Genomic DNA, 26,549 nt, shown 5'->3' with positions numbered 1-26,549 from the left:
GAATAATCAATAGATTGTTAGTCATAACTGTATCTACAACCTTTGAAATATAGATGTAGTTTGAACCTAAAATGCCATTGTTGTAGTTAAACCACAGGTGGTTCACAGATTATCTGTCCTTATCTCAACATTTCCAAATACTTTATTCTATCAACTATAAGGTTTATTTTATATTTTCTAGGAGGAAGATTTTACTGGTTTTGGGAGCTCAAGAGTTTGCCCATCAAAACCTAAAACCTTTGCGTCCAAGAGATCGGTGAGCCAAGCCAAGCCGCCTCAAGCTTCAGATCCGGTGCTGGAAGCAAAGCCTCTTATTGGAAAAATTATTCCCAAGACCCCAAAATCAAGTCTGATTGGGAAAATTGTATCTAGAATTCCCAAGGAAGGGTCAGATGTGGAGGAGAGCCCAACTAGAGATAAAGAATTGCCGAAAGTGGTTATCAAAGTGCACAACAAAGGGACAAAAGCCAAACATGTAGAAAAGCAAACATCGGCAGAAGAAGGAACATTGAAGCAAAGAGCAACCAAATCAGGAAGTGATGCTAAACCTCATGAAACTGAGTCGAGTGTATCTGAACCGGTTGGAGATGAAGAACATTCTCACAGGACGGATGAGGCTGAAGGAGAAGTGTTGGCGGACTCGGAGACGTCTCAGGCAAAAGGATCTGAAAAGCTTAAAAGTGGTTTTCAAATGGGCCGGGGCGCAGCCATCTCCTCAACTTCTTTTCACAAACGTCAGAGGATGATGAGGATGGTTAAAGGTTTGGGTTCGTCTCCAGAGGCGGCAGCCCAGAGTGAAAAAGAGGCGGGAGTATCGCTCCAGAGCAAAGCTGCAGAGACTTCAGTGAAGAGGGTGCACAGACGGCATCGAGGCAGATTTTTGTTCGGTTATAGGCGCAAACAATCAACGGATGTTTCTGTTAACAAACGGCCGAAAATCGGTCGGGTTCGGACACGGCATGTGTTTTATACCTACGTGCCAGAGCCGCTTCCAGCTGTGGATGGTGCCGAACCGCAGGGTCAGAGTATGGAGCCATCGGAGGACAAGACAAAGCTATCACAAAACTCTAACAGCTGTACAACTGTAACGAGTGGACGGTCTTCCCGCGTTATCAAAACCCCAAAGAGATTCCTTAACGAGGAAATCATCCCGTTTCCAAAGGGTTCGCTGTCAACATGGCTGAAAAGTCAGCAGAAGGATGACACAAAATCCACTCTGTCCCTCCATGAATCAGGCTACGACGGTAGCTCACAGTCGCTAGACAGCTACCCCAAGTCGGTGTTGGACAGCTCGCTGCTTGAGTCAAGGATCTCATCCAAACCCAGTTCAGGCGCAAGTCATGTCGAGCTCTACAAAAACTTAAAGAAGCTGACATTAAAATTGGCAGAGAAAAAGAAAAGCCAGTCCGGTTTTCAGGAGGACCATGGAGACCAGGAAGGCGGTTTGACTTTCCCAAACAGGAAGAGACGGAGGCCCAAGATCATGATGGAGGAGATAGACTCTCCCGGAGTTGTGAGGAAAGTGTCTGTGGTGGTCAAGGCAGGCGTGGAAATTCCTGAGGAAACTCCAGCAGAAGACATGGAAAATAACAGTGAGTATCCCATCCGCTGTATTTCCTCCTCTAAAAGATGTTTAAAAGTGACTTATTATGCTTTCTTAAACAGGCAAGAATAGGTCTATGGGCTATACAAAACATGTTCATTACATTTCTTTGCACAAAATCATTCTTAGATAATGATATTTTAGTCTGCTCAGTTCTGCCTATTTGAGCTCCTTTCAGATCGAGCTGCTTTAGGGTGTCTTGTCTCTTTAAATCCAAATAAGCTGCTTCTGGCCATGCCCCTCAACTCAACGTTTACACTAATACATAAAAATGGCTGCAAACACATATGCAATTATTCAACTATTCACCTTTGAAAAGCATTAGTAGAGCACTCCTGCACAACCAACAAGAAAGCAGCAAGTGGTTTCTGAATAGTAAAGTCAACAACAACACTTTTCCAGCAGCCATTGTACAGCATACAGCAGTAAAACCAGCTAACCAAAAGTGCTAGAGCTCCACTAGGGTTGCTAAGTAATGGGTGGAATTCTGTCTGGGTTGCTAGGTAACCAGCTGGACTTTGCTGAGGTTGCTAGGCCAAGGATAGTTTTTGAAACGGTTCGTTTTCCAGACACCAATAAAAACATTAACATTTTGCTAAATATGGCAGGGCTGTTTTTTTAGAAGCAGTAGAAACCCAAATGGAAGTACAAAAACAAGCAAAATGTTAATTTTGCATTATAGGTCCCCTTTAAAACAAAATATTTTTCTAAGGCTCCAGTCATAATACCAGGATGCCTGCTATAAAATCGTGAATAATCTATCCTTTTTTTGTGCCGTCCCATAAAGAAGCAGCACTGACGGAGGAGCCCGGTTGTGATGTGCTGGAAGTGGGCGGGCCGAGCCATCGGATTGGTCTCAGCGGCGCTAATAAGCGGATGCTGCACCTGCTGAAGAAAGCCAAAGTCCAGCTCATCAAAATTGATCAGCAGAAGCAGCTCAAGCTGTCACAGGTAGGAACAAAAATCCTGGATTTTGAAAATCAATGTAAAAAAATATATTTACAAAGAAAACTGGTTAAACAGACAAAATAATATATTAACTTAACATCTTTTGTTTTCTGTAAAACATCAGTAAAGCAGTTCAATGCTAACACTGACATCTGACCTAACTGATAAACGAGAAGTGAAAATATTTGCTCATGCACTATTTGATTTGCCCTCTTTGTTTAGTCTGATTATATCTGGGGTAAGTCACATGGCTTCTTTTTTTAAGTTAAAAAAGTTTAATTTACTGCAGCTGTTTCTAAAAGCATGTTTCCACTTTGTTTGAACTTTTAGTTGAGCTCAAGGGAATCACAAGTGCCAGTGAGTGGAAGGAGGAGGAGAAGAAGGAGGAGAGCTGGCCTTTCTCCTAAAGAGTATGGTACACAGGTAATATTTTTAACACCAGATACACACTGTCAGGTTGTATCAGCTGCAGTGGCTCGCAAAGATATTCATACAGCTTGGATGTTCATTTTTCTCTACAACTTCAACACATTTTATTGGGATGTACTATAGACCAACACAAAGTAGTTCACATATGTGAATAAGAATGAAAAGGATACTTTTTATTCCCTACTATGTATGTATACATGTTACTCTGATACATACACAAGCGTGATTGACAGCGATAAGAATCTTCTCTTGGCTCTGATTGGTTGTTTCTGAAATGGCATTGTATTTCTGCAGAAGGCAGTGGCACTTGATTTTTTTCCCCAAGTGCCAGTTAGATTATCTGTTTAATGTTGTCATGACATAGTGACAGTTGTAATAAATATGTAAAAAAACATGTATTTTTTATAAAAGTTACTTAGTCGGGGTAAGTTAAAAATCTTAAATCCATGTATATATAAAAAATACACTATTCCCTTAAATTTTGTCTTGACAGAATTACGTATTTAATTGTATATTCTATATATTTTTTGTTCTTCTGGGACTTTTCTGTCAAACAGACATTTGAGTTGCACTCATATATCTACATTGCGCCTCTCTGGATGGTTGAAGCTACCACTAACTCGCTACTAGCGTACCTTTGCTAGCTAGCATACCTTTGCTAGCTAGCTTTTTTGTGTCTGTAATTGGTGTGCAAATTTAGTGTGAGATAGCTGGTCAAAGGTCAGTTCTCTGTGGAAATTTCATTGATAAAAGTCTTAAAAAGGTTTTAAATTGGACTTAAATCGCATGTGTTAAGTTTCCTTCTACTTTGTAGATATGCGCTATTTTGTGCTGGTTTATCACATGAAAACTCAATACCACCACACAATTTCAGCTGAATTTGATGTGACATATTTAAATGCCTCTAAGGAATATAAATACTTTTCAAAGAAACAGTGGCGTCACTTTCTGTATCTATTCATATTGTTGCCTATTATTTAAATCCTGATTCTGTCTCTCTGGGTTTATTGCAGTCGGTAAAGGACTATCAGGACTAGAAGTGCTTCTAGGATTTGTACATTTACAAATGTCAACATCACTGATTGCATAATCTGCGTTTTAATTCTGCTTGGATTCATTGGCTTGTGAACCGGCTTTTAACCTTTGAGTCTGTGTGCAGGAGCAGCCGCTCGGCGGTCCGAGGATCAAGCATGTGTGCCGGGCTGCCGCCGTGGCTTTGGGTCAGCCCCGTGCCTTGGTGCCAGATGATATTCCCAGACTCAGTGCTCTACCGCTTCACGAGAGGGAGGGCATCACCTTCTCCCCTGCTGCAGAAGGTACGGCTCATTACCTCACTTTCTGCTTTTTACCACATACAATAAAGGCTGCAATTAATGTTCTATATACGTTGCTATTGGATTGCAAAATATAGAAATTGTACTTTTTAAACTATGAAAAGTTGAAATGCCTTAAATGTTTGTATAAATATGCTTTATGTGTTCTGGTAAGAGGTTATTTCAGGCAAAGTAAACTTAAGAATTTTAAGAAAAGAGTTCAGCCTTTGTTTTTAGACGAATCAATAACATAAAGACGTCAATGTTTATCTCCACATTTTGTTTTTTTTTCTGGTTTGCAACCAATATGTTTAAAATTTAGTTGTACCGCTAATTTTGAAAGTGTCTTCAAAGGTTTGCTGCAGCAGTAGATTATTTTCAGTTTGTTATTAACAAAATTCTGGCTCTACTATGTTCTGGAAAAATTAAGTAATAAATAATCTAAATATAGTTTGGTCATAATGTTCCTGCAGTTTGGTTCTCTGTTCATGTGGATGTGTCATTTAAAGATATTCCAGTTATTATTTTGGTGGTAATATTGCAATTTAACAACTAAACTGAACCTATAAATCACTCAAATTTATATTTTCTTACTGTGAATTAAACAGGTGTTTTTCACATCTAATATAAAATCTTATCTCAGGTTAGAATTAAAAGAAACATTTAAAAGGACTTTATGAAATGCATTTAATAAACAGAAGCTTGAATTTAGCTGTTTTATTTTTATTTTGTTTGTATTGTTTAAAAAAATCAATTGTGTTCAACAATCTTTATTTTTTTTATCTATTGATTATAGACTGTCAAATGTTTTTAAAATACAGTTTTGTCCTTAGATGTCATGTTTAGTACGACTGGTAAATCTGTGATGTTTCAAACGTTTTAATTAAGTTATCTGACAATAAGTCTGAGGTGGGTTTAGGTGTCATGATGACATTTCTGTCCTCCATCATCTGGTTTAGTTTGTACCTGGACCAAATTACCTGAGGTCATATTTCATGGTCTCTAGTAACAAAAATAGATTTTTATATAGACATTTATTGGTAAATAATGAGTCTAAACTTAACAGTTTTGCTACATATGTCAGAAACAAAACACTATTTCAGCATGGTTGGCAAGAATGTTGTTCTTTTGAATCGTTGTTGATGTTGTTTAATAGCTTTTGTTGTTTTGCATGGACTGTTTAGATTTTAAAATTAGATGAATGGACTCAAATGTCAAGTTAACTAAAGATCATTGCATTACAACCTGCAGTTTCAAATCTCTGTAGCTTTAGAGAACATTTCTTTCTCAAGTAGACCACAAGTATTGAAGTTTGATTTTTAGTTTCTTCAATAACATTTGTGGTAAAAGAGAAAATGGAGGAAAAAAATGCTTCTGTTTGACACCATTTAGCATTTTGGCTGACAAATTAACCTAAACTCAATAAATCTACTAGAAATATCCAAGTAAAGGAGTGTGTTATATGTAGTTAAATCATCACTGTGCACAACCACACACGCAGGTAGCATTCAGACATTCATGTTGTTTTTCAGTACCAAATATCTGTTACTGCACTGAGAGTTTTTGTCTGTGGGTGTAGTTGATTAAAACGCTTTGTTATGATTATGCAGATTTATATTTTCTTGTGTATAGTGTAAAAACCCCCCACTTAGTATAGTGTGTATTTTTTACACTATACTAAGTGTAAAAAACAACAAACTACTGAAATATTAAATACAACTTAAAATATGATCAAGATGAGCACCGTTTTGTTAGCATCTCTCCAAGCTAATTTGCAGAGGGGAAAAAATATTTAAAAGTTCAATGTCTAAAAATATTTGCCAGCAAAAATATCTTTTGTCACACACAGATTAGCCACCGCTGTTGGAAAGCTTTACCCAACACTGGTCGAGTGAACTTCACTCATAATGAGGTGAGGAAGTGCTGCTTGACAAATGAACTCACTGAGGCGCTGTGCATTTTGGGACTCACTCCGATCCCAGGTATACATCATCAGAAGTCAGAGACAAAAAAAAAAAAAAAACAAGTCTCAGGTCTCAGGAAAATAGTCATCAGACTTCAGACAATTCAGATGGACAAAATGGAGGAAAAGACGAGAACAAGCAATTTAATATTTTGTCATCTTGGATGTAGAGCTGGGCAATGAGGCTTAAATATAATCTCATTTTCTTATTGCAAGATTTGATTTCCAATTTCTTTGGATTTCATTTTTCTGCTTGCTTTCTTTTCTAAAAAAGAGATTACAAATGACAGAAAACATTCTCAAAAAGTGGCTTTTATTTCAGTCATTCTTATGTTGTCCAACAGAGTATTAACACCAGGCTATAAGAATGTTTTAATTATAATACACACATAGTAGCATAAAAAAAAACGCAATTTCACCAGAATTTTTTTTAAATTATAAGAAATATTTGTTTTAGTGAGAAAAAGGATTAGCTCAGTTTGTATGGTTTTATCTTAAAAGTAGATAATTTAAATATCTATTTTTAGATGATAATCAATGTGTAACTTCACAAAATGCTCAGCATTCTGCATTTAAATTTTTTGTGTTTGTGTTCTCATAAAATTACTACTCTATTCTCCTGTTATAACATTTTTCTTATAATACAATAAAAATCTAGCCTGGCTTTAACACTCTGTCGTAAAGTCGACCTGATCGACTCAAAGTCCAAATAAATAGAAGCTGTAAAACACGCTTGACAAACAAAATGGTGGCTCCAGACGTTCTGACATCACTCTGAACTTTGGGAATGTATTGGTGGGGGGAAAAAAATCCAGATTTTCCAAAAATGAAATCTTCAAAACCAATAAAAGATAATTATCATCCAGCTCTACTTACATGTTTTTATATTAAATAGAGAAACAAGAAAATCTCTCTTTTATTAAGTTCCTGTTTTGTCACATAATCTGTTATCTGAATATGTTGCCATCTGTATTTTAGTCCAGCTTCTCATATCTGATTTTTTTTAAACAATTCAAGATCTACAGAACCAAGACTTTGTCAAATATTTGCAGTGGCTCCGCCTTGGAACCAGCATCAGGATGATTATTTGTGTCTCTGTTTTGTCTGAAGTGTCATTTATTTATTTTGCTTCTCTTGTGACCCGATGCTTTTTTTTTTCTTTCTTCTGAGGCTACGTCTGATGATGTCTTGAGACCGGATGTCTTAAAATGTACAACGTACACTGAACACATATGGAGGAAAGGGCAAAGAGTGATGCTTGCACACGGTTACTGTAGATGCATTACTAAAAACAACAAACCTCTGAATCTTTTCTCATTTTTAATGTCCAAATAGTTACTGCTTACCAAAAAGGGGAACCAAGATGTTCTGATTAAATCTCAAATGTTTTGAAGGATTTTGTGGGTGACTTTACAATTCAGCCAGCCACCCAGCTTCATTAAAGAGCTTTATGTCGTCAGGCAGCCAGTAGAAACATATCAGCAGGAAGCCTACTTATCGGACAAAAGGCTTATCAATGCATGTAATGAAGCTCCAGTCATCGCCTCCTGCTGGCTGCGTGAAAAGCTCTGCCATCCCCTAAACATCCAAACACACATTTAAAGCCGACTCAACGCCGTATCGACTCTTTACCCCATCCTCCTCTGTGTCTCACCTGCAGATGTGGCTGATGATGATGACGATGATGATGACATCTCTGATCAGGGCAGGGCACAGTGGGCTGTCTCTCAGGAAAGCATCCAGCGCAGGAGGCGGAAAAAGGGACACAAGTTTGTAAGGAGGAGGATACTGAGTCAGTATTTACCCGGAGGAGTCCGCTCCAGGCGCTGTGGGATCTGCACAGGCTGCCTCATAGAGGACGACTGCGGCGATTGCATCAATTGCCTGGATAAGCCCAAGTTCGGCGGGCCCAACACCAAGAAACAGTGCTGCATGTAAGTCGCTTTTAAGTCACCTTACCATTCTGATTCACTGTCACCGCATGCTTGGAAGTGACTTACTATCGAGAAAGCGGCATTTTCATTTGATTTGCTTTTAAATTGTGAAATTTTAATTCAATTTTCTGTGTAATAATTTATCATCTAAGCAGGTGTTTAAGTTATTTAAACTGCAACATGTTGAAATTCATAATCTTGATATGAAATGACCATAATTTTGTTTTGACAGTTTTGTTACTTTTCAGTCACAAACGTGAACAGAAAGTAGTGTGTAATTTTGAAGCGGAAGAAAAATTATCAATAATTTTATTTTTATTTTTTTTATCATTTAACTTTTTATTGGCTTTTTCCACATTTGTTTACATTTAGAGTGTATACAGCTCTGGAAAAAAGTAAGAGACCACTTACAATGATCAATTTCTCTGATTTTACTTTTTATAGGTTTATGTTTGAGTAAAATGAACATTGTTCTTTTATTCTAGGAACTACTTACATCATGTCTGAAATTCCAAGCAAAAGTTTAGTATTTATTTGCAGAAAAAGAGAAATGGTCAAAATAATGAAAAGGATTCAGTGCGTTCAGACGTCAAATAATGCAAAGAAGACAAGTTCATATTCATTTAGAAACAACAATACTAATGTTTTAGCTCAGGAAGAGTTCAGAAATCAATACTTGGAAGAATAACAAGGAGGTTTTCAATGGGCTTCAGTGCAGTGGACTCTTCATTTTTTTCCAGAGCTGCATCTTGTAACTTTCAACATTATATAAAATAAAACTTTTGATTTGGAGTTATTCCTCTAATAGTCAGTTCTTTCTCTATTTTTCGGCACGTCTTTTGATTTTCTTTTCATTTGCAAAATACGTCAGATTGATGTGGTGATAAACAAATTTTCAAATCCTGCCACAAATTCTCATTTTCTTTTAGATCTGGATTTTGACTGAGCCAATCTACCTCATTAATCTAAATCATATTTGCACAATAACAAAACATTTACAGTTGACCCCAGTACTTGAATCAGCCTTTAAAGCACTCACAACTCCTTTATTTTAATAGTTCAAACTGCAAATATTCCTTAATGTGTATCAATATGTGCAGTGAAAACCATCTTTGCGTTGCCGCAGAAACGAACATAAACAGTCTTTCTTAATCGCCAATCGTCGCCAACATTTTTTTTTTTTACCCCTCCAGGGGGTCTTTTTGTGGGCTCTAGTGTCCCTTGTATGACAGTAGACTGACAGGAAACAGGGAAGGAGAGGGGGAAGACATGCGGCAAATGTCGTCGGGTCCGGGAGTCGAACCCGTAACGGCCGCGTCGAGGACTCAAGGCCTCCAAATTACGGGTCGCGCCAACCGCTACGCCACCACGGCACGCCCCGTCGCCAACATTTTTAAAACAAACTTTTGTTCCTTTTTTATTTATTTGCTCAATAATGAACTAAAAATTACAATTTTATTGAAATCAACAGAGTATCCAGACATATTTAGAAATGAGTCAGTAAATCATTATAAATACAAAATATAAATAAAAAAATAAAACTCGTGTCCACCGTTAAAAATTTTTTTAAGCTTAATTGTTTTCCTATTTGGGCTACAAGATTTGTTTTTCAGTAAAACCAGATAAGTAATTGTGGCTTTTTTTAAAAATACAAATTATGATGAATATAAAAATATATTCCTTTTTTTGTATATTATCTATTTTCTTTATCTGTAAAAAAAAAAAAAAAAACAACATAAAAGATGAAGGTAGAGGAACTGGACACCTTTCAATGTGTTTATCTACTTAAAGTACCTTGAACACAAATGTATGGCACACTTTCCAGACTTTTATTTGTTAAAACTTTAAAAACAAGCTTCCACCACCATTCTCTGTGTTGCTTTATTACATCAAATCTCAAAGAAATGGACTGAAGTTTGTGGTTGTAACAGAACAAAAGGTAAAAAAAGGAAGAGTGGTTTGAAATTGGCAAGGATTGCATAATGGACTTTATGAACAGAAGCTGCCTTAGCATGGACTAGTTAACCAGAAAGACTTCAAAAAGAGGAAATATACTTTTGTGACTCACAATCCAGACTCCTAATACAACAATACATTTCATGTGTTGAAGTTTTTACAGTTTAGTTTTGCTCAAGTCATTTAATTTCTTTCCAACTTAGTCCGAGGTGATTTCTGCTATATGGAGGTCTCTAATGGTTAATTTGTAGCTAAAATTTTGTTTAAAATGTTTTACGTAATACATGAAAATACTCTTTAGTCCTTTCCAGTAACAAATTTTAAACAATCCTGTTAAAAAAAGGCAAGTTGACTCCTACAGTTCAACACATTTACAGATGTCTACAGAGGAATTTTACTTTCAGCGTTTTAATTTTGTTTTTCCCGTTTCTTATACAGATACAGGAAGTGCGACCGAATCGTGAAAGCAAAGATTCACCGCACGCTAAAACCACTAAAACGTAAGTTTCCTAGTAAGACTGGAACGAAGTTCTAATAATTTCATCTTTTACATTATTGAATTTAAATGAATCATGATGCTCCTTTTCTCAGTCCAGTCGAGGTTGTATTCAGGCTCAGCGTCCGGCAGTGATGTGAACGGCGGCGAAGAATCAACGGCTCTTGGAATCAGGAAGCAGTCGCTGCGTAAAATCAAGCCGCGCTCCTACAGCCGGTTGCTAAAGTCCGAATCCGAGGAAGAGGAGGAAGAAACGGAGAAGGACAAGGCGGGCAGTCCAAACGCAGCTGCTTCGTCACGCCAAGGTAATGAACATTTCTGCTATATGGAGAAAAAGAGGCAATTTTTAAGCCTCTTGAAAACAAAAGATGTTTACTGTAAGTGATCACATTTTTTAAAAGCATTCACCACATATCAGGGTTCAAGATCAAATTTAAAGGGAGTCGTTTTAGCATTTTGAATGACATCATGTTCCGAAATTTAAAAAATGATTGCATTGATTCAACGTTAAATTATGAAAAGTATATAATTTGATATCTGCGTGCTTCTCTTTAACCTGCCTGGATTCCTGGACTTTTTAAAACTTAATTTTCTATGTATGAATAAAAGAAAAACAAACAAAAACAAATCAAGTTTATTTGTATTGCACATTTCAGCAACAAGGTAGTTCAATGTACTTTACATAATAAAAAATAATATATTAAACAATTACAAAACATTATATTTTGTCCAATGCCATCTTCAAAATCATGAAGCAAATAAACATCAAATATATTGATCAATGTTCTAGTTATTATTAATCAGAAGTAACTATAAGCAAGTGGGTTTTTAGCCTTGGTTTGAAGGAACTCAGTGTTTTGGCATCTTTGCAGTTTTCTGTATGTTTGTTCCAGATGTGTGGTGCATAGATGCTGAATGCATCTGGTTCTATTGTTGGTGTTACTCTGCTCAAAGGCAATAAAAATGGGATTAAAATTGACCAGATTGTGTAGTTTATGTTGATTTTTATCTTTATTAAATGTATTTGTTTGTTAAACCAAAAGAATAATCTTCATCTCTTCTGCATCTTTTGTGCCATCAACTCCCATTGATGATTTATTTTCAAACGCACTTCAGATACACTTCTATTTCTGATTTATGTTTTGTTTTCTTAGTCACTAAGTTAAAACTTCAGAAAATAAAATTTCTTTTGGTATAACATTAATTGGAAATGAGAAAACAATTTCTGTCAGTCTTTAAAACATCTTTTTTCTATTTGAGGAACCAAATAGAAAAATAAGGGAACCTCATCCCTTCCACCCTCATACAGAACTTTATTCTGATTTTAGTTTGCTCCTAATCATGAATCTCTGATGTGTTTTTCTTTATTTGTGCTCTAGATGGCGTTTTGCTGCAGGATGACCAGTTCACTGACTCCAGGAATCGTCGGGGATTCCCCAGAAGACAGAGACCGTACAAGGTAAAGACAACACCACCGTCCTTCTTGACGTCTACGTCCTACCTAATTAAGACTGGGCCATATTGTATTTGTTGGAAAATGCTTTCCTTTTTTTTTTTTTTTATTAATTTATTTTTTGTTAACATCTTAGGTTCTTCTTCCACTGTGAAATTAGATTTTCACCCAAATAGCAAATACTGTTTACTATTAAAATAAGAGCAATTATTTCCAAATAATACATTGCCCAGGACTTCGTTACTCAGTTTTTCTTCTTTTTTATATTCACAATCTATTTTGAATTAACTGTATCTTTATAAGTAAGTGTTACTCGTTTTCTATTTAAAGTAAGTCTTCTGCATGTGAACTATTGTTTTCCAAATATGTTTTTATTGAGACTTTATCAGTTCAAATCCATATAACTTGATAAAAAAAATGTATTTACTAACATGATTTTTGTCTATTAATCTTACCTCCTTGAATTCTTGAATTTGTCTCTCTTTTATTGGAAAAAGGCACTTTTAGCATTAGCAATGACCTTTTTGCCGTTTCATTTATTTGTAATGACCAATAAGGATCTTAAAACAATTTCGTAAGGTTTCCCTTTTTTTCAAAGTAACTGTTTCTTCTTTTAGTGTTTTTTATTTTTTAAAGTTGGTAATTACAGGGAGAATGGCATTTATATTTAGAAGGTAGCCTGATGGTATCTAAACCTAACCAACAATTGTTGCGAAGTTTCCACCAGAAAACTTGCTGAGCCCAATGGTTGGGAGTTAGGTCATTCATCCAGCGGCCCGTCGTGTTTTTGAGTTAAAAAATATTTAAAGAAATTTGAAAACATGACTTGATAATTGTGTTATTAAAGGATTGAAAAATTAATACCTGAACACCAACTATAAAGTCTTAAAAATGCAGTTATTTAAAAAAAAATAAAATAAAATAAGCAATGCATAGCCTGGTGGGGGCACAAGTAAAGCCTGGTGACCTGCCAGGCTTTATAATAGACTGGAGGAAACCCTGTATTGTGTAAGTTGAATTAAAGTTTGCTTAGTTAAAGGGGGATATTTTGTTTTTTATTGTGCCATTTTATAGCACAAGGTTACTATGTTACCTTTAGGTGATATGAAAATGCTGTATATAAATCAAAAACAACTTAAAAGAAATTTGACTTTGTTTCATAGCTGTATCTTATGAAATGGGCCTCTGTCTCTTTAAGATCCCCTCCCTTCAGCATTTCATCATAACAATTCTTCTGCCATCCGTTGGTGTCGTTTACAACTGTCCGTATCACGAGCCGAGCAGATTCAAAGTTGCACTGGGTTTTTGCTAATTGCTGCTGCCGCTAGTCTGGAGGAGCAGGGTGGGAAAGGTGTGTTGGAGGGTTTCTCTGTGGGGCGGGAACTTGGTTGGGAACTTCAACTCCAAGGAACTTTGTGAGCGAAAACACGAGAAACTCACGTTTTTCCCCTTCAGGCTTGTTTTTGATGAGGGAATAACATTATAACATGATATAAAACTCAAAAAAGTTGATTTTGCATAATACCCCCTTGTAAACGCGCTGCTATTTTTTGGCTGAAACGTTTTGCTTTCACTGACCCCCTGTTTTAAGAATCCTCAAAACTAATCAAACAATCATGGGATGTTTGGCATGTGTGCTGTTATTTTTATTTGATTCTTCCTGATTATGACACTTTATTTTTTACTTTTTTTTTTCACTTAAAATCTATATTGCTTGATTCTTCTTCACTGCTTTTACGTTCCTAGCCACAAAAAACAAAAAAAAGTTTAAAAAAATTCCCATACATTTCAATCAAAAGATTAATCTCATTTATCTAATTAAATGGTTTATGATGTCTCTGTAAACAAAATTGCCCTTCAAAAAATATTAATCAGAGTGGAAATTACCAAACCCATTTTAATTTATCACACGATTAATTTAAATTGATTAATTGCTAATTACGACTGGATTAACATAGACTATGAACTCAATTCTCATATGAAGCCGTTTACTGAATCCTATTCTCGCAGTAACATGTTTACTTTCTTTTGATACAACTTGTTGATAGTTTGACTCATAAACAATTTCACTTCGTGTCTCACTTTGAACTTCATGTCATAATTTTTACTGACTAGTGTTTCAGCTGCTCTCGTCTAAACCAACTGCTGTCTAAAACCAACACACAACACAGCAGCCAATACAGTCTCTGTTTTATGGCTAATATAATTCTAAATGGAAAAATCCGCTACTGTGATTATAAAGAAAAAAATGCAGATATGTTAGGGCAGTAAAATAATGTTCAAGGGCTTTATTATTGGTTTTTAAAGCATTAGAATATAATAGTAACATCCTTTATTGTACTGCAGAGAGGAAATGCAGCAACAGTTATAAAGGTTCACACAAAACATTATTAGTGTTCAAAACAATATATAAAGCTTAACAATAACAACCATAACAATAATAATATACTGTACTAGACTTAATACTGTCCAGTTTCAGAAGTTATATTTTCAAAAATGCACACAATTTGCTTGTGTATTAAACGTTGCAAAAGACAAACTATTTACAATACATGAGTGCAGAAAAGCTTTTGTGCAATAAAAGCAGAAATGTTATTAAAAATGAGTAAAAACAGAGTAGGTGATTGTGCAAAAGCCATCATGTATGTAAACACTTATTGAGTTTGTTGGGAGCAGTGATGTTATAATATTATTACACTGGAAAGCAGGCTATGATTTAAAAGGAATACTGCATAGTGTACTGGGGATGTGATGTAATATAAGACACCAACTGCATGTATTAGGAATTGAGTATAATCAGGATTTCCTTAAAAATAGCATCTTTATTTCATATTTCACACCAGATATATGTGTATCGTTGCTGACTGCCTTTTCTTAACTCTTCTTTGCCTTTTATTCCTCTTTGCTAACACTTTATGCTCCACCCTATTCCCCTTTCCTCTGTCGCTGCCTCTGGTCGTCGCCGCTGCATGCTACTATTAATAGTGTAACTATGGAACCCGTCTTGCTGGTTGGCTTAGGCAGTCCCCTCCTCCACAGGCACAGGAGAACGCAGAAGAGACGCAGCGCAGAGAAACTTTCCCCAAATCCAGACGGGCCGGGATCCCAGTGCCGACGCTGCAGAAGCAGCTGCAGATACATTTGTACCGTCTGCCTGCGTACATCCTGAAGACTGGCTCTCAGTCTTTGCCGTGGCAGATGCCTCGGTTTGTGGAGCCTTTAACACAGCCTCCTGTTTCACTACCATCGTGTAACAGCGCAAAGTCTCCTCCAGGGTCGCTGCAAACTGAAATGCACCCTGCTACTGTGTTGCCATCACCTTCCATTGCAGACTCTCCACAGAAATCTCCACCGTTATGTTTGCCTGCACCTCCTCCAACTCAACAACACCAAACAGCTGTGGCAGAGGTTTTGTCTCAGACGTGTTCTCAGGGATTTGAGTCGGAAGCGAAGCATCCAGGCGCTCTAATGGACGTTTGCTCGGCTAAAGCAGATAAAACTTTCCCAAATCCTTCCTGGACTTCTAGTCCAGGCAGAAAGTTACAGAAGCAACAGGAGCAGGAAGACACGCATGGGGTCCAGCACGAAGAGGACAAGGCGGCGTCTTCTGTAAAAGCGACCGAGCTGCAAAGCTGTCCAACAACTGATCCACAATATGTGCTTCGTTCCCAGAATCCTCCTGAATGTGCATCAATGAACACGCAGACAGGGTTAACTAACGGCTTTCCCCAAAAGGGCATGTTGCAGCACAAGCACAAGATCCGTGTAGACTTTAAGGTGAGTCGTTGCTCTCAAGACAACATGCATTCACATTTTTAAACCCCTTTTTTGGGCTTAATTAGGTTAATTGCTTTTCTTAATTCTTAATTAAATTACAGTTTGATGATTTGCAGCTATTGCATTAACAGGAGGGAAATGAAAGAAGAAAAACTGCCTTGTAAAAATCTTAAAAATGGTGTTCCCCTTTACCCTGTTATCCTTTTAAAAATTTTTAGTGCATTACTAATAAAGACCAGCTGTTTATAAATTTAGCAGCTTTGCGAAAGCCTCAGAAGTTAACAGAAACCATTAGTGAGCAGATTGTTGGGATAATTTTATGGAGAATTTAATGTTTTCACACCCGATAGTCCAGTAGACTCGGTTCAGTTGGGAACCGAAGGTGGAACCGTTGTTACATTTTCACTGTGTCAAAACAACCAAACCATTTTAATAACCTGTTCCCCACTCTCACCTGTGGTGGCGCTACACCAAGAAACACTGAAGAAAATAACACAAAAACCTCTGAAGAAGACATGAGCACAACTTCTGTCTTCCTGAAATTTAAACAAAAATGCAGTGGAATCAGATTTGAGCAGATTTAGGATTTCTCCTTTATCTTTAATAAAAGACAAAATTTGTGTTTTTGTTTTGACTGTATTTACCCATAACATTTTTGGACCATTAGTGTTCACTTGAAGTAAAAAATGCAAACCATGGTTTGTTTTTTTTGGTACACAGAGTTCGATTGTGCATTCACATCTCCCGAAACAAACCAGACTTTCTAGAAAAACAAACTTCAGTTTTATTAAAACGGACTAAACAGAGCTGAAGTGAATCCACCTAAAAAACTTAGACTATAAAATAATATCACAATCTTTGACCAACTTGGATTGTTGGGAAATTTATCAACTTAAAACTGAAATGGTGTCACAACCATTTGAAGTTGAGCATTAGTCAATAAATTTTTACCTCTATATGAGCTGCAGAGATTCATAACTCAGAGAAAATCATAAACTTGAAATTTTTTAAAGGTAGTTAGAAGCTGCAACAAAATTTTCAAGAAACGTGATTTGGTGAGATGGGACCAGAATTGAAAATTTTTGCAAAAACCTTTTTAAATTATCAAGTTTGTTCTGCTATTAATACAACTGTATTCTGGTAATATTATGACTTTATTATCTTTTTTTAAAAAAAAAATTAAATCTCAGCCTGGCCATGATACTTTGTTGCAGAGTTGACCTGAATTTAACATCCAGATAAATAGAAGCTGTAAAACACGCTTGGCAAACAAGACTGGTGAAATATGGAAACCCCAGGAATGGATTGGTGTGGGGGAAAAATTACAAAAAGGAAATCTTCAAAAACCAAAATTTCGATTAAACAATGAAATCGATTTATCGCCCAGCCTGACGAGCTGTTCGTGCTTTGTGCAGTTTCATCTCTTTGAGGTTGACGGCTGTGATGTGAAACGGTTCAGGAAGTGAAAACACTTTTGCAAGGCAATGTTTCTTCACTCTCCAGATGCTGTGTCATTAACACACTTAAATCATAATGCTAACTTTTGTTACTGCAGCACATCAGTGAACAGATGGCTCACACTAAACATTTAAACCAGCAAATTTTTTAAATTTTACTCATCTTTGTGATGTTTGTGCTGTCTGCCCTGCGTCCATCCAGGAGGACTGTGCTGTCCAGAATGTGTGGCTCATGGGCGGCCTCAGCGTTCTCACCTCCCTCCCAACCACTCCTCAGCCGGTCTGCCTGCTTTGCGCCAGCAAAGGGAAACATGAGGTACTTCAGCCGCTAATAAACTTAATTTATTAAAGTTTATTAAATGGGTGTCATACTTATTTTCGTTTAGGGACAAATCAAGATCATTAATGTTGTTAAAGGGATAGTCGGGCCAGAATGCATTGATAAAATGTATTAACAAGCCATTAATAAAGAACTGTCTCTGCATTATTAATATAAGTACTTCTTTCATCTTTTCACATTGTCCAGTCACTCCAGGATTTTAACATTGCGGGGTTTTTTTCTTTTGCAATTTAAATCACTAATTTTGTGGAGCTAATTTAGAAATATTTCAAGGAATTTTGCAATATTTACGTTTATGTATGACGTTAATTGTGACTCTGTTAATCGGTCATGGACTAACTACTTGAAATTATATAAGCCTGAGGCAGTGGTGTCATTAAATAGAAAAAGTTAGCGATCTGCTAAACCTATGGTTTTCAACTATTTTTGTGAAAAATTTGCAACAAACTTAGTTATGTGTTGGCAGGAAAAATCTGGAATCTGTTGCTTTTACGTAAATTTCCACAATCACAGAATCACAGAAAAAAAAAAGGGACTGATTGATATAATTTAGCATCTGGAATCTTGAGGGCAACATAACAAGCTACGGGGTGCCAGATTTGGCTCCCGGGCCTTGAGTTTTACACACATGTGCAGAAGCATTAAAACTCGGAAGAAGAATCTTTTTAAGAATTTGGTTTAACCATAGTATCTTTCATCGGGCAGATGATCTTCTGCCAGATCTGCTGTGAACCTTTCCATGAGTTCTGCCTGACGCCTGAGGAGCGCCCCAAGGAGGAGTCCAAGGAGAACTGGTGTTGCAGACGCTGCAAGTTCTGCCACGTGTGCGGCCGCAGAAGCAAGAGGTTGAAGGTAGGCACTGTCACTTTAAAAACTGGAAGGATTGACGGGGTTTGTACAGGTGCTTGAAATCCTTGAAAATGCTTGGATTACAATTTGATGTTTGCAAGGTTTGGGAAGGGCTTTATTTCTGTATAAAGTCCTTGAAGGTTTTTGATATTCAAACTGCACAGTTTGGTAAAAACACAAAATCTTACCAAGTATTTTTAGTCTAATTTCTACTTTATATCTTATTACACTTGAAATAAGACAAAATTTGCAAGTAACTTTTCAGCGAGACATAGAAGCTTGATTTAGGTGGCTAAATTATTACCTAAGTACTAGTTCTATTGGCAGATTATTTCACTTACAACAAAGCAAAAATATCTTTTTGTAAGTGAAATAATCTGCCAATGGAACTAGAACGTCTTTTCCAACTTTAAGGAATGATTTACTTAAATCAAGCTTCTATATCTTCCTAAAAAGTTACTTGTAAGTTAGTTTTGTCTTATTTCAAGTGTATTAAGATATAAGAACTAGAAATTAGACTAAAAATACTTGGTAAGATTTTGTGTTTTTGCAGTAAAAGTGCAATCTAATGTTTAAATTTGGAAAATGTTACCAGATATTTTCATACATCTAACAAAAATAAAAATTCTGTCTGAAGTTAGATCAGACTTAATTTTTCTCCTTTTTAGGTCACTTAGAATCACCAAAATTATTTCTATTTACTAAATGCCAGAAAACATTGCAAGGAAAATTTTTACTGATTTTTTTAGTTTATCTTGAATACTATTACAAAACTATTACTAACACTTATGAATGATATCATATAATGGTCTTTCTTTAGTTCATTTGTTTGTTTTTTCTCCAAAGTGTAGAAGAGTTTGTAAACATACCTTGAAAAGTCTTGAAAGTTCTTCAGTTTTTCTGTGGGAAAAGTGTACAAACCTGAAATGAGCTTTTCTGCATTTTAAGAGAGACATAAAACAGTCATGAAACATAAAAAGTAGTAAAAGTGGAATATTACTCTACAGTTGATGTGTTTTTGTTCAGCCTGTCTTGCAGTGCAGGATCTGCCAAACCTGCTATCACCCTTCCTGCTTGGGACCGACGTACCCGAAGCCAGTGACCTCCAAAACACCCTGGGTAACTGCTTCACCTTCCTTAAACTGTACTGGAGTCTTTTTTGGAGTACTAAAGAGGAAAAGCTGAGGTAATGAGTAAATATTGTTTTTTTCCGCTTCAGGTGTGTATGACGTGCATTCGGTGTAAGAGCTGCGGCGTGACTCCAGGGAAAACCTGGGATATGGCCTGGAACCACGAGCATGACCTTTGCCCCGACTGCACCAGCCTCAGTGAGAAAGGTCGGTGCTTCAAAACACACGAACCGCTCATCAAAGCTTAGTCACAAGTTATCCAAAGTAGATTTTTATTTTCTATTTACTTTTAAATAAGGTGCTCACATTGATGGCAGTAAAGGAACAAAATCAAGCTGATGTCTTTGCAGTTGTATATAAATGAAATGTATAAATATGTACATATAAATATATGTATTTTAATGTCTCCTTGTCTTGCAATACTAAAATAAAAGTACAGAAATACTCATTCAGCTTTGACATTAGAATTACTAGGGGAAAAAAAAACTTGGACTTCTTCCACCAATTTTCAAATTCCTTTTTTAAACCATAAAAGAACAATAGAACAGCAGGACAGGTGGTAAAACCCACACTCATTGAAATCCAATATTTAAATAAAATCAGGTCTCAGTTCCTTAATATAGCGTCCACTTGTACCAAAAATTTATAAACTTGTCATATTTTTTGTCTTAAAACTGCAAAAAAACACAATCTTTATCACAAAACAATTTAATTTAATCTTTGTTTTTTAAATAATGAAACATTTGTTGTCCTCCAACTCTTTTCATCCTTTTTAGATTTTAAATCACATTAGTCTCTCAATTTCATATATTATCCAAAGTATTTTAAGAGTTTGGTGCTGATTCTTTTGTTTGTGTTTATTTTTATTATAACAATTAATTGAAAGTAATTAATTGTTTTTGTGTGTGTGTGTTTATGTCAGGTAATTTCTGCCCCGTCTGCCAGAAGTGCTATGAGGGAAACCAAACCTCTGAGATGATTCGATGTTCAGAGTGCAGCCACTGGATCCATTATGGATGTGAAGGAATATCAGGTGAGGGGATTACAATTTCTGTAATTTCCTCGTACAGTTTTACTTTTTTGCTGGACAAAAATCCACATTTGTAACATTTATGTGGGTTTTCCAGCAAATAACTAATGCCTAAAAAACTAGATACTTTCAATTTCTTTCTATTACTTTTATAATTTAGAAAAAAAAGTGACGTTGGTCGTATTTGTGTTTACAGAGGAGCTTTTTGGGCTCATGTCCAGTCAGCCTGACAAAGTGGACGTCACCTGCACAGCCTGCAGGGGGCGCCACACTGACAGAGGCAGTGTGAAGGAGGCGCTGCAGAGCAAGCTGCTGTCCGGACTGCAGGGGGTTCTGAGTGAGCTGCTCTCCTCCTGCAGCACTCAGCACCTCCTGCTTTGTAACCAGGTGAGAGACAACGGCTCCATGCAGTCAGGTTGTTTTGTTTGTTTGTTTACTGGAAAATGTCCTGAGATTGTTTGTTGAATTTCAGTGTCAGGAGTCAAAGGAGATGGCGTCCGTCAGGACGGAGAGACACGTCTGTGATCTGAGAGCCGTGGAGGACAAATTCAGAGAGGACGGATACACGACGATAGTGAGTAGCTTTGGGTTCATCCATCCATTTGTCCATCTGCTTGTCCATCCATCTATCTGTCCGTATGCTTCTCCGTCCATTTGTCTGTCTGTCCGTCCATCCATCTGCATCCTTTGTGCGCATTCTTGTCCATCCTTCTCCTTGTCCATCCATCTTTCCGACTGCTTGTTCGTCCATCTGTTCGTCTCCTTGTCCATCCAGCTGTCTGCTTGTCTATTCATCCATTCGTCTGCTTGTCCATCCATCCGTCTGTCACCTTGTCTACCCGTCCGTCTGTCAGTTTGCTTATCTATCTCTTCCTCGCCCATCCGAGCATTTACTGGTCCACTCATCCCTCCGTCTTCCCTGGTATCTCATCGTCAGTCTTTTCTTCCTTTTTCTACCTTTCCTTCTTTCTGTTTCTAGTTTTTTGCTGGTTGTTACATCCTGACATATGCAGGCATTTCTGTAGTAAATTCATTTAAAAGTTTTACTGATTAGAAAATTCTTAAATTTGACTGAAAAGACTAAAAAATTTAATTTTGGAAAACCACTGAATTTTGACATGAAGGAACTTTGTCTAACACTCATCTCCATCTTCACATCTTCTGCTTTGTATTCTTGTTGATTCCTGTCTTGTGTCATTTGTCTTGTCAGAAAGCGTTTCATTGTGATGTTGCTACTGTGATGAAAAAATGGCTGAAGGAAGAGGAACTTCTTCCCGAGGATCAGAGGCCAACAAATCGGTCCAAAGAGCACTACGTTCAGGTGAGCTCCTCCTCTTCCCTGTCACTCTGAATATTTTTACCTTATTGTTGTTTTATACTTTTTACCAATTTGTTTTAGACCTGACCGATAAATCAATTTTTATCAATTAATCAAATTTTATTCTTTTTGAATAATTAATTTTTGGATTTTTTTTTCCCCACACGCTTTGGCAGCCATCTTGTTTCACAAGCGAGTTATAAAGCTTCTATTTGTTTGGATTTTGAATTCACATCTGTAAGACAGATTATTATTGGCCAAGCTAGAATTATTGGCCAAGCTAGAATATTTATATATTTTAAAATGTCAAGAATAAAGACAAAATAATCCAACAATGAAGTTTTAATATTGCCAGAATAAAGTTGTAATAGTAGGAGTAATTTTATTTGACACAAAAATTTAAATGATAAATGTTGATCATCTTGTTAAGTTATAATTTGGTATCAGTTTTACAGATAAGGAAATAGTTACAGTTTTAACACATTAGCATCAAATTATTATTAGTAGCAGGACCTTTAAAGGAATTATGCAAAATGAATAAGATGGTCGTGTCAAATCCTGATAATTATAGAAATTTTTTTTTTTCATTAGAACTACTTTTTCTCATATTTTTCTGGTAAAATTGCATCTTCATTCTTCTAATATTATGACTGTTATCTCATAATAAAGGAAAAAATTGTAGCTTGGCCTTAATACTCCGTCATTCAACTCACAGAAGGCATTTTTTAATATATCTTCTGTCATTTATATTTTTTCTTTATTTTTTTGTTTGTTTTTTAGAAAAAAATTGACTAAGATCAGATCTTGTATGAAAAAAAATCCATCTTTAAGCCGTATGATTGTTTTTATTGTGTATTCTTGGCTTCCATGGCAGAAACATGAGGCTGTTTGTTTAAAATCAGCTCAAATTTAAACTTAAATTGTTTTTCTGGCAGGTTATGAAACAGGTTTTCAGCTGGTTTTCTTCGTGCCATCACTTTTCTGAAGAGTTGCCAAGGTGAGCACACTCAGTGAACCTTTGCTAACTTTTTTTATTTTATTTTTAAAGCAAGTGTTTTATAGCTCTCTGTATTGTTTTTACTGTTCAGTGGCATGCTTCCCGAGGCCGTGCTTCCTCCTTCAAAGGAGCACAGCTACGCTCAGTGGATGGAGCGAGCTTACTGCACCAGGGAGGCTCAGACCGGCGCCACGCCGACATCGGTCGCTACTTGGGACTCTCGTTCTACGATCAGCGCCCCCGAGTGTCCACAAGGTAGAGAATCATGTTCCCCCTCTAAAATGAGGTATTTAGCTGTTTCTTTTCTCTAGTTTATGTGTTAACTTTTAATTCCAGATACGACTAAGATGAAGGATTTGAGACAATGTGCTCTGTGCCAGCAATATGGAGATGCTGCTCCCAGCGTGAGTTTCTACAGAAATCTATTATCTGTCTTAGATGCTGAAAATGTCCTTAGCTTTTATTTATTGCAGGGTTTGTACGGGTGCTTGGAAAAATACTTGAAAAAGCTTGAATTTCAAGGTTTGGCAAGTGCTTGATTTCTGTATAAAGTCCATATAAGAGTTTGATTCAAGTTTAAAAATGCTTCATTGATCCCAAAGGTAAATTCAGTTAATTAAATTGTGATTTAAACAATTTCCTATTGGGGATCAATAAAGTGTATTCTATTCTATATTTTATCTGTACAGTTCTGCAATAATGTTGTAATAAACTTTTCAGAGAAAAGGCTCCATTCAGAAAGTCAAGTGATTATTTATATTGTGCTTTAAACATTTAATTTGAGTGGAAATTAATTTAACACAGATTTATTCAGTGTACTGAGTATTTATTATTTCTAATTTGTCGATGAGTTATTCACCTCTGTAACTGAAATAAAAGGTGATCTTATGTTTTAGATGTCAGTTATTAATTAGTGTTAAATTAGTGTTTTGTTCTTACACAAATCTTTTGTATTAGGTTTGTGTTTCAAAAGTAAACTTTGTTATATTTTAGTTTACTTTATCCCGTCTAGAGCTGGACGATATGGCTGAAAAATGTATCACGTTTTATATCTGTTGATATTGAGAATTATTGATTAGTTTTCCGTTTCAAATATCTGAAATACGACAAAACTAGTGGCGTAACTTTTCATGTTTTATTCGGTTTTCACTTCACGCTGTTATTTTCTTATTTTTAAGCAGTTGTGAGGCACAGTAGTGAAAATTTAAACTGCTCCTGCGGCAGTTATTCAGCAGATTGTTGCTAGGTAACAAAAGAGCAGTGAGTTTCTAGGTAACCAAAGACTGAGTCAATTAGTTTATTCCACCAACCTTGCTTAAAAGTTGAGAGGTTATTATTGAATCTTTATTTATTTGATCACATGTCTATTGCAATATATATTATTGATTTGTTGTTGAGCCCTTGTCCCTGCTATTTAGAATGTCTTCTGATTATTAATAATCAGAAGACATTATTAATAGTATTAATAAATTATGTTATACTATAGTGAATTTAAACTGTCTTTTATTTTTTCTTTTTAAAGTTAAGTTGGATTGTTTTTATCTCCAAAGTGTGGTGCTGGAAAAGTTTGAAACCTTACCTAGAAAATACTTGAAAAGTCCTTGTATTTTACAACCGTACGAACCCTGTTATCATAGCGTAAAAGTAAAATTTTTTCCACATGATGGATTAGTGATGCGTGTGTTTTTGCCCTACAGGACGCAGGGCGGCTGCTGTACTTGGGGCAGAATGAGTGGGCCCACATCAACTGCTGCCTATGGTCTGCAGAGGTCTATGAGCAGAACAGCGCTCTTCTACAAGTGCACAGTGCTGTCTCAAGGGGGCGCCACTTGGTAATTATGACAAATGTTAACTTAAGGGTCTGCAATCTTCCTTGATAATTTGGCTAAAGCAGTGGAGAAATAACATTTACAAAAATAAATATTGATATAAAATGCAGATTTTAGCAGTTTTCTTTAGTTATGTATGGAATAAATCCTGAATTAAATTTCCACAACAGAATGACACAAATATCAGTAATATTTATTTACTTTTTTCCTCATTGTTTTATTGAAAACTAAAGTCCTTTTAGCCATTTTTTGTATTTTATAAATGTTTTAAAACCTAAAAACAGAAATCAAATACTGGTTTTATTAAAAATGACCAAAAATGTTATTTTAGATATTTAATAAAACATTTTTAGTTGCCTTTTCACAAAAAGTTACATAACATTTGCAGCTTTAAAGCTTTAAAAAAAGTTTTACTTAGCTGGACTGAGGTTGCAGACCCCTAATATGTGGTGATAATGGCCTACAGTCTTGTGTAAAATTTGCACAAGGAAAGTGTAATGTTGAATATTATTTGGATTCTGAATGTTATTTCTTGCTATATTAATCGATATCTGAACTTAGAAAAACAAGTTTCTCCAGCCAGACCACTTTGCATTCAGGTTTTTATGTCAGAGATGCACATTGTGAGCCTGCTAACACAGCATGTAGTGTATTTTATTACAGTTCTAATATCTCTTTTTTGTTTGTTTATGATATTTCTTCATCTAGCGCTGTGATCTTTGTGGTCAGTGTGGAGCCACAGTGGGCTGCTGCCTCGCCACCTGCTTGAGTAATTACCACTTCATGTGCGCTCGTGCAGATAAGTGTGTGTTCCAGCAGGACAGGAAGGTGTACTGCTACAAACACAGGGATCTCGTTAGCGCAAAGGTGAGCGGATGAAAGTCAATTTTCCTTTCAGTTCATTAATATTTACAGGAAGGAAGTCATCTTAATTCTCACTCGTTTTGTAATAAAATTGACTCTGATTGTTTCATTTTAGATGGTGTCAGGGAGTGGGTTCAAGGTCTCTCGCCGGGTCTATGTGGACTTTGAGGGAATCAATCTGAGAAGAAAGTTTCTTACAGGCCTTGAGCCAGAAAGTATAAACATGACAATAGGTGAGAATAAATGTGTGTTCGTTTATTCTTCTGTGCAAACTGTATATTATTTGTTGCCAACAGGAATCCCCCCTAATAAAATAGACAAGACTGTATGAAGCTTTTGTTCTATAATTGCTGCCTTTAAAAAGTATTGATGTCAGCCACTGGTAACAGCCATACTAGCATATATTTTCTTTAAATACTGCTATGGGGCTGAAACAATTAATCGGATTAATCGATTATTGGAATAATTGTCAACTAATTTAGTAATTGATTTTAAATGGAGTACACAGACTGAAAAAAGGGACACTTGCTGAAAGTACAACACAGCAGTTATTAATCTACCAGAACTGCATAAGTATGACATTATTTTGTGTTTAAGGTTGGGGGGAAAAAATGCTTTTTTATCTGGCTCTTTAGTAGTTAAGGCTAAAAAATATAACTGATTTAAATTCTGTCATAATAATAAAAATACACTGTATTGACATTAAGTCAAGCAGAAAGGGCTGAACTTTTCACATGTTGTTTTAATAAATATAGCTAAAAATATTGCGTTCTAGGCAACATTTCATAAGCTTATTTTTTTTATGTAAAAAAGGAATTCCATTGTTTGCATTTTGTATATATTTCTAATGTTTTATAAAGAAA

The 26,549-nt window shown here is 36.1% G+C and overlaps 1 protein-coding gene across 4 annotated transcripts in view; it reads left to right on the top strand.

Annotated features, from left to right (window-relative positions):
• LOC102222844 (histone-lysine N-methyltransferase 2B-like) overlaps window positions 1–26,549 on the top strand; it is a 43,744-nt gene that overhangs the window by 4,785 nt on the left and 12,410 nt on the right. For 2 of the 4 annotated variants that reach the window (XR_002753707.1, XM_023345117.1), the window contains exons 2-24: window positions 182–1,592; window positions 2,391–2,554; window positions 2,882–2,974; window positions 4,140–4,296; window positions 7,917–8,190; window positions 10,585–10,646; window positions 10,738–10,947; window positions 12,022–12,101; window positions 15,135–15,872; window positions 17,532–17,645; window positions 18,375–18,521; window positions 19,545–19,637; window positions 19,738–19,855; window positions 20,571–20,681; window positions 20,875–21,065; window positions 21,151–21,252; window positions 21,889–21,999; window positions 22,932–22,993; window positions 23,085–23,248; window positions 23,330–23,397; window positions 24,691–24,825; window positions 25,531–25,689; window positions 25,802–25,919. Coding sequence is in view for 3 of the 4 variants with exons in the window: in XM_023345117.1 (XP_023200885.1) it covers window positions 182–1,592; window positions 2,391–2,554; window positions 2,882–2,974; window positions 4,140–4,296; window positions 7,917–8,190; window positions 10,585–10,646; window positions 10,738–10,947; window positions 12,022–12,101; window positions 15,135–15,872; window positions 17,532–17,645; window positions 18,375–18,521; window positions 19,545–19,637; window positions 19,738–19,855; window positions 20,571–20,681; window positions 20,875–21,065; window positions 21,151–21,252; window positions 21,889–21,999; window positions 22,932–22,993; window positions 23,085–23,248; window positions 23,330–23,397; window positions 24,691–24,825; window positions 25,531–25,689; window positions 25,802–25,919 (4,882 nt within the window). In the remaining variant the exon portion in view is untranslated. Of the gene's footprint in view, window positions 1–181; window positions 1,593–2,390; window positions 2,555–2,881; window positions 2,975–4,139; window positions 4,297–6,142; window positions 6,206–7,916; window positions 8,191–10,584; window positions 10,647–10,737; window positions 10,948–12,021; window positions 12,102–15,134; window positions 15,873–17,531; window positions 17,646–18,374; window positions 18,522–19,544; window positions 19,638–19,737; window positions 19,856–20,570; window positions 20,682–20,874; window positions 21,066–21,150; window positions 21,253–21,888; window positions 22,000–22,931; window positions 22,994–23,084; window positions 23,249–23,329; window positions 23,398–24,690; window positions 24,826–25,530; window positions 25,690–25,801; window positions 25,920–26,549 lie in introns of those variants that run through there. The other 2 variants (XM_023345118.1, XM_023345119.1) reach the window with 2 other exon arrangements.

The sequence above is a fragment of the Xiphophorus maculatus genome, chromosome 13 (assembly GCF_002775205.1).
Source record: "Xiphophorus maculatus strain JP 163 A chromosome 13, X_maculatus-5.0-male, whole genome shotgun sequence".
Taxonomy (NCBI): Eukaryota; Metazoa; Chordata; class Actinopteri; order Cyprinodontiformes; family Poeciliidae; genus Xiphophorus; species Xiphophorus maculatus.
The sequence above is the reverse complement of the archived record's forward strand: the minus strand, read 5'-3'. Positions and strand labels throughout refer to the sequence as shown.